We start from the raw sequence: 8,672 nt of genomic DNA on the forward strand, positions 1-8,672 counted from the left end.
GTATTTTACAATATTATATAAAAACTAGACGTTATAGTTTGTTAAATATGATACGTAGTATTTATTTTTCAAAAGAGTCGTTGGCGAATAATTTTAGCAACGGTTTTTCACTAGTAGTGACTTTTTTTAAAAAACTCATTAATTTCTTAGCTGCCATGTCAGCGAAGATTAATAATTTTCTTGCCCACATTGGTGCATGAACATTAATGGACGTTATTAACACCCATTAATGCACCAATGTGGGTGCCCTTAGAGCAACCACAATGGGTGTTAACACCCTTTCTACATTGTGACACCCATTTAATACCCTTTCTCCATTGTGAGTTGGCGTTGTAGAGAGAGAAAAGGGGGCGTTCATATATTTGAACGCCCCTTTGTCCGCTTATTTTTTAAAAAAAATTGGACATTTAGCGACGGATTTTTACAAACCGTCGCTGAACGCGGGCCTCACACACGTGATGATGTTTCTTTATTTAATGTTATTTAATGTATTGGTTTAAATTTCAAATTTTCATTTTTTAAAAAGAAATTCGGATATTAAAATAAATTCGGATATTAAAATAAATTAAAAATAATGTTCAAGTAAAAACTAACGGTTGTTTTTATTTATAAAAGTAAAAAATTATTTTAACGGCTAATTAACGGCTAGTTAACGGCTATTTTAATAAAAAAATAATATATTCATCTATAAATATTCACACACTACACAAATTATTTCAAACATCAAAACATATTATTCTTCACTCCAAAAATCTTTTCTCTTCTATTTTCATCATCTCAAATTCTTTTTTTAAAAAAATTTCTTAAATCCTACTTTGTTCCGAAATGGATGAAAATTACCCATGATTTTTAGAAATTTCGTGAATTTTCAAAAAAGCCGGAAGAAAATACTTCTTCCCAAAATTTGCAAATTCCACCAAATTATCCATATTTTCCATACCCACCAAATTATCCTTATAATTCCTATCCACCAAATTATCCATATAATCTATATCCACCAAGCTATCCATCTAATCCACATGCAACCAGTATGCCATTTATCTCTCAGACGGAAAATGAACTGGCCACTCCGACTTTCGTCCCAGAGACTCAATTGTCCGACCGTGAATCCCCAATTGAAGTCGTAAATTTGGAGAATGTGGATTCTAGCGCTGAGGGTCAACCTGGAGAAAGGTTGAAGACGAGGTCTTAGCGAGATCGTTTGTCACTATCAGCGATGACCCAATCATCAGCAATGATCAAAATTCGGAAGCTTTCTGGGGTTGTGTTGCAAGCTACTACAATGACAATCGTCCCGCAGGTACACCCAATAGAAGTGCAAGTGTCATATGATCGCACTGGCACAATACCATACAAAAAAAAGTATATCGCTTCAATGCAAATTACAATAGTATTTATAGTGCATACCGTAGCAGCCACAGTGATGAGGATATACTACGGCTTGCGTATGAAAAATATCGTGAGGAAAATAACGGCATCGCATTTAATCTTGAGCATGTGTGGAGGATCGTAAAAGACCGTCCAATGTTTACTCCACAGTCCGTTGATCACCTTGTTAGCACGAAGAAGGCAAGGACCTCGGAGTCGGGAGCAAGCAACACCTCATCCAACCAAGATGCGAGTCTACATGTAGACCTAAACGAAGAAGAAAATCGTCCAATGGGTCAGAAGGCAGCAAAAAGAAAGGGAAAAGGTAAAACGAGATCGGACATGGAGTGTATGACAACTAACTTGGACAATATGTTTGCAAAGTTTACCGAATATACAAGCATGAAAAAAGTTGAAGTTGAAATGAAACAAAAACAATTCGAAGTAGAGGAGATGAAAATAAAAGCTGCTATGGCCAAAGTTCAACTAAAGAAATATGCAATAATTTCTAAGGATACTTCGCAAATGACATATGAGCAACTTATCATCCACGAACGTCTATGTCAAGAGATTAGGGGGAGATGGAAATTTAATTTCCAGTTATTGTAATTTTCGATTATTGTAATTTTCATTTGTCATAATTTTCATTCATTGTAATTTTCATTTATTATATGTTGTACCGTTTTATTTTAAGTTTATAATAAATGTTTAATTTTAAATAAATGTCACTCATAAAATTAAATTATTTTTACGTACTAAATATATAAAAACATATTATTATTAATATAAAATAATAATAATTTTAATTTCTTAAAAAATTTGAAATTGAATTTATATAATTTAAAGTAATAATAAGATGAATGAGTGGACAGCGAGACCTACAAATAATGAGTGTGAATGTTAAAATGAATGTGGGAGAATATATGTGTTCATGTAATGTGTATGTGGCATGTGGACCCTACGATTTTTGATGAGGTGGTGGGTGTTATAACAATAACGAATGTGGATGCCCTTACGTGCAAATTGCTATATATCTATATATAAATGACTGACTTTTGCTCGAGACCCATCCATTTATGTTTCACAAGTGGACACATTATGCAATCAACGTTATATTTTTATATCTAAATAGATCCTTTGTGATGTTATATAAATGGGCATCTTATATGCTAAGTGATACAATATCATAAATTGTGATTTATTCGACTCCATGCCCCATTTAATGTGTACGTTCGTTATCACGTATATAATTTTTTTCCACCAAAATCTTTACGAGACCATCTCACAGATCAATTTTATGAGACAAATATCTTATAAAACTAAATCAATGAAAATTTATTACTTTTTTATGTCAAAATTATTATTTTTCGTTCTCGTAATACCGTCTCGCAAGAGATTTATAATATTTTTTAATGTTATAGTATATTGCATCACATAAAAATCATAATTTGACATACTTTACATCACATAAAATAATTAGATCAAATTTTGAGTAGATTCCAACAAATCTAAATTCTATTGTTAAAAATTAAATTCAAATAACTTTAGCATGATATTGATAAGAACAAGAACAAACCAACCAACCAAAAGTCTTTTGTAAAACAAATAAAAGAATATTAAAAAAAATCTGTAAAGCACGTGGAATACTTTTGTTCGGGCTGTCACATGAGCCCAGGCTGTACGTCTCGTACGAACGGGCCCCACAATCGTATACGTACCTACCAATCTCAGCCGTAGATATCCCCATCCTTATCATTTCCATTTTGGTGATAAGCAACTCCTTAACAAAGTTATAAATTCAATATCTTATCAAATTCCTCTCGTCAGAACCGTACTATCTTTTCCTTTCTTTAATTTTCAAATTTTTTGATATTTTAGTATTAATATGCAAAAAATATTTCAATATATACAATATGTAAATCTTAATAAAATAACTAGAATATCTGATTATAAAACTTTTATGAATTTATTAATTGCTCTATTAAGTTTGCATTTATTATTATTATGACAAAAACTTATGTGAGACGGTCTTATGAGTCGTATTTTATGAGACATATATCTTATTTGGGTCATCCATGAAATTTTATACTAAGAGTATTACTTTTTATTGTGAATATCGATAGGGTTGACTCATCTCACATTTAAATATTCATGAGATCGTATCACAAGAGACCTACTATATTATTATTATTATTATTATTATTATTATATTAATTGTTGTTATTAGAACGCTATGTTTGATACTAGAATCAAGTATTTTATGACTACATTATTTGACACTCAAGCAGGCAAGGAATCAGAAAATAGAGGTTGGAATGGCAAATTCAAGAATAAATATTAGAGAGATAAGTGAGAAAATATAATTAATTTTAATATATAGTCAATTAAATTAAAAAATTGAAAAAAGACGATCACACCCACCCGCGCCTTTCCTCCTTCCCTGCACTTAAAATATATATGTAGTTAAGAAAAATAAAAAGAAAATCGAGGGCATCCAAAATAGAATATCCTCCTTGATTTCATTCTCGAGTGTCGGAATGGTACAAAAATAAATACATGAAAGTCAAAATATAATAAATATTTAAATTTATATAAGAAAATATCGTTTGAAAATATTAAAATATTCAGCCAACTTAAATATTATTGGTGGAAGCCTCACCTAAATCTGACACCGATTTGGGAAATTATATCCTACGTTGGAAGCTAGTGTTCTTCCCATGTAGGATTGACTAGTAAATTAGAATTTTCCGCAAACTTTTGGAAACACAAATGTTTTCTTCACGGAAGATGGACTTTTCTACTTGTCAGTTTTTTCTGCTTCTATTTTACTTACTCTTTATATTCGTAATTCCAAGGCATTCTAAGGATACTCCAAATATTAGAGTACGTCTCTTGTGAGACGGTTTCACGAATCTTTATCTGTGAGACGGGTCAACACTATCGATACCCACAATAAAAAGTAATAGTTTTTCATGGATGATCCAAATAAGAAATCTGACTCACAAAATACGAACAGTGAGACCGTCTCACACAAGTTTTTGCCCATATATATTTTGAGAATTGAATATTAATTTAGAGTATGTCTCTTGTGAGACGTTCTCATGAATCTTTATCTGTGGGACGGGTCAACCTACCGATATTCACAATAAAAAGTAATATTCTTAGAATAAAAAATAATAGTTTTTCTTGGATGACTCAAATAAGATATCTGACTCACAAAATACGACCCGTGAGACTGTATCACATAAGTTTTTGCCTAGACATTATTCCGAATGACCGTTAATCCATCGCGTCCATAAAAATCATACCAAACATGGCCACTATTTTATCATCATTCAATTGAAAATAATTAGTAAAAAGGAAAAATATAATCTTTTTTTTTAAATAAATTAACAGTGAAGGAAGAGAAGTGACGTACGTCTAAACTTGTTATTCAATTGAATCAAGTAATTTACAAATAGTCAACATTACGAGATTTTTCCGGCATAAGCAAAACAGGCTATTGTATAAGCAGCTTCGTAGGTTGGTAAGATGTCATAATCTTGTTTAAGCCAATTTAGAAAAGAAAAAAAACAAAGGATCATTAAAATATTTTGCAATATTTGTAAGCATGAAAAAAGTTGGATAGAGGCATTCCACTTAAATAATATAATATTATATAAAATTCACTTTTCTGTGTATTGTGTGCTCTACGTCTGAAATAATAATTAATTAATTAATCTTGATTTAATAAACATGCTAATATTTCTATTTATAGTATTTTAATCAATCTCATAAGTATTTCAACTGTTACAGTAATAAATTAATATTCAAATCTCAAAATATATATATGATATGAATTTTCAATCATTGAATATATAGAAACCAATTTCTTCCCTTCCAAGGATGATTTCTCAAATTCTTTCAATAATTTTTTGTAGCTTTCTAATTTAGGTCTTTTGTGAGACGGTCTCACGAATTTTTATATATGAGACGTTTCAATCCTACCGATATTCACAATAAAAAGTAATACTCTCAGCATAAAAAGTAATATTTTTCATGAATGAACCAAATAAGATATACGTCTCACAAAATACGACCCGTGAGATCGTCTCACACAACGGAGAAATATGAATCAGAGACAAGAATTATGACAACATTGCGAATAATCCACGTTGCGAAACATCTGTGATATACTTAAAATTATGCTCTCACTGTGCATAAAAAAATTATATAATGATTAATTTAATAAATACACGTGTCGATAGTTTATTAGAAGTGGAACTTAGAAAAAGAAGCTTGATTAGTATATTATTATTTATACGCAACTTGTATGAATGCATATATTTGTTCTTATATTTGCAACACAACTTCTTTTAATTTGAGTTCTTCATTTGTTTTTTTAATATAGAATTTCTTGTTCATGAATTACTTTGCTGTCACCAACTTTGAATAGTCGTCGATATATATATTATATATGTATATATAAGCCAGAAGCCAGAATTTCAATAGACATATATAGTTCCCCATAAGGACCACTGAGGAGTGTTCGTCTTCAAATGGGTTTGCAGTTCTCGCCTACGTCTCCCACCGGAAAATGGCTGGGGTTCGTCACTGCCGTATGGGTGCAGGCAATCTCCGGCAACAATTACACCTTCTCTAACTATTCTGGTGCACTTAAAACCCTTATGGCGCTCACACAGCTCCAGCTCAACAATCTGTCCGTCGCAAAAGATGTGGGAAAAGCGTTTGGAATCCTTGCCGGGCTCGCCTCCGACCGCCTTCCTACACCTGTCATCCTTCTCATAGGCTCCGTCGAAGGGGTCGTCGGGTACGGCGTTCAGTGGCTAGTCGTCAGCCGCCGCATCCAACCACTTCCATATTGGGCTGTAAGTGTCGAATCCCTCGTTTCCATTGGATGGTTATGACCTGGTTTTGCAACTAAATATATATGGTACATGTAATTCGTGCAGATGTGCATATTTCTCTGTATGGGAGGAAACAGCACGACATGGATGAACACGGCTATTCTGGTGACGTGTATTCGCAATTTCCGTAAAAACCGGGGTCCGGTTTCCGGGATTCTGAAAGGTTACGTCGGTTTAAGCACCGCGATTTTCACCGACCTTTGTTCCGCGCTTTTCGCCGATGACCCATCCAAATTCCTGCTAATGCTGGCTCTAATTCCCCTGGTAGTTTGCATGAGCGCCATAGTTTTTCTTCGTGAGATTCCTCCCTCGTCCTCCGCTGCCGCGGAAGACGAAGATGACAAATTTTTTGGGGTAGTTAACGTTCTCGCTGTTATCATCGCGATTTACTTGTTAGCTTTCGATCTTACAGGAACTCACGGCCGTCTGTTTTCGCAAGTATTTGCTGTCATACTTTTGGTTTTATTAGCTTCTCCTCTAGCAATTCCGATATACATCTGGGCTAAGAACTTGATCCGGTCGAATTCGAATACAGCCGACGTAGAACGAGAAATCTCTAAACCACTTCTGATACCATCAAAGGTGGAAGCAGAGGCGATGGTAGAGAAGAAACGGCCGGTGCTGGGGGGCGAGCACACCATATTCGAGGCTTTGAGCACTGTGGATTTTTGGATCTTGTTTGTGTCGTTTTTATGTGGAGTCGGTACAGGACTCGCAGTGATGAATAACTTGGGCCAAATGGGCTTGGCACTCGGGTATTCTGATGTATCCATTTTCGTTTCGCTGACCAGTATCTGGGGATTTTTCGGGCGGATCCTTTCCGGGTCGGTTTCGGAATACTTCATCAAGTAAGTCTACATCATTACATTTTGCATCACATTTGCTAGGTGTCACGAGGAGCTAACTCAACGTAAAAGTTTTCAAAGTTTTTCGCGCAACACCAGGCCACTTTCAATTGGGAGGGCGAGAACAGCTTACCCTTTACACACTATTGCTGCATCAACATAATTTATTAGTATTCCCTTAAAAAAAAGACAGTTCTTTTCTAATGTTTCTTAAAAAATAAATATTTATTATATTCCAAAAGATAGTATTTGCGCCCTTTGATGGCCTCCAAAAGTCTCCATGAGTTTGGTGGATCAGTAAATATCTCCAAAGGCCATTAATGTTTTTATTAAAATTATTTTACATACTTGAGTGTAGTAGACTTCAGATTTAGCCTTAGCTATTGTGCACCAACAGTAACATCACTCCGAAGTCTAATATTTAAATCATATCTGGTTTGAGTAATAATCTATTTAATACACTATGCTTTTTTGTTCCAAATTTACAGGAGGGCTGGAACGCCTAGACCAATATGGAATGCAGCATCTCAGATTCTAATGGCTGTGGGATATATCACGATGGCCATGGCTCTGCCAGGATCACTCTATGTCGGTTCCATAGTGGTCGGGATTTGCTACGGAGTTCGCCTTGCTGTCACAGTTCCTACTGCATCAGAGTTATTTGGCCTGAAATACTATGGTCTCATTTACAACATTCTTATCCTCAACCTTCCACTCGGCTCGTTCCTCTTCTCTGGATTGCTCGCGGGACTATTGTATGATGCACAGGCTACCGAAACCGCTGACGGTGGCAACACATGCGTTGGAGGACACTGTTACAGGATGGTCTTCGTGGTTATGGCAATTGCATGCATCATAGGATTCGGTCTTGATGTTTGGCTTTCTGTTAGAACCAAAAGCATTTATTCCAAGATTTATGCTACCAGAAAATCGAAGAAATCGTTTCATGGCCTATCGTAATGGCGAGCCGAGAATTCCATGTACTTGAGTTTCAGACTATATATATTTTTCGAGTTATTTGATGGGATTTTGTTCAAGGTTTTCTATAAAATTTGAGGATGTGTGTGTAAGAGGGACTGATGGGAAATTCCCCTGCCTAATGAAGTCCCAATATGTATTCATTATTGTACTTGTGAAGGATTTTTGTTTTACCTCTGATATATGTATGCACATCACTTCATGAATGCCGCCATTTCTGGACTTCTATTCCTCCATTTGAGAATAAAGATTGAATCGAATTGCATCGGTAAACTAGTTACAAAATTGGAACCAAGAAGAAATAGTGGCCTAACTGGCTACCTTGCATTAATGTTCTTGCTAGTAAAGTTGTCCACTAAAAGAAATTAGATCTCTTAGTTTGCTTAATTTAAGTTTTGATCATATAAATAATCAAAATTTGATCTTATCACGACTTTCAGTTATATATTATCAGAGTACTGACGTGTTGTTGTATATTATTGATATATTGTCGGATATTGCTGATGTGTTACCAAATATTCCAAATCTTTGATTTTTGACTTTGATATGGTGGGGTGATGACTGCTACTTCACC

At 34.4% G+C, this 8,672-nt stretch overlaps 2 protein-coding genes across 2 annotated transcripts; both read left to right on the plus strand.

Annotated features, from left to right (window-relative positions):
* Positions 1-1,030: 1,030 nt before the first annotated feature.
* On the plus strand, positions 1,031-1,977 carry LOC142525839 (uncharacterized). The gene is made up of 2 exons (XM_075630126.1): positions 1,031-1,185; positions 1,392-1,977. The coding sequence occupies exons 1-2, from the start codon at positions 1,031-1,033 to the stop codon at positions 1,975-1,977; spliced, it is 741 nt and encodes a 246-aa protein (XP_075486241.1).
* A 3,874-nt stretch (positions 1,978-5,851) lies between these two features.
* On the plus strand, positions 5,852-8,258 carry LOC142527715 (protein NUCLEAR FUSION DEFECTIVE 4-like). The gene is made up of 3 exons (XM_075632611.1): positions 5,852-6,236; positions 6,321-7,123; positions 7,609-8,258. Exons 1-3 carry the CDS (start codon positions 5,907-5,909, stop codon positions 8,078-8,080), a joined length of 1,605 nt encoding a protein of 534 aa, XP_075488726.1. The 5' UTR covers positions 5,852-5,906; the 3' UTR covers positions 8,081-8,258.
* The last annotated feature ends 414 nt before the right edge of the window (positions 8,259-8,672 follow it).

The sequence above is a fragment of the Primulina tabacum genome, chromosome 15 (genome assembly GCF_025594145.1).
Source record: "Primulina tabacum isolate GXHZ01 chromosome 15, ASM2559414v2, whole genome shotgun sequence".
Lineage (NCBI taxonomy): Eukaryota > Viridiplantae > Streptophyta > Magnoliopsida > Lamiales > Gesneriaceae > Primulina > Primulina tabacum.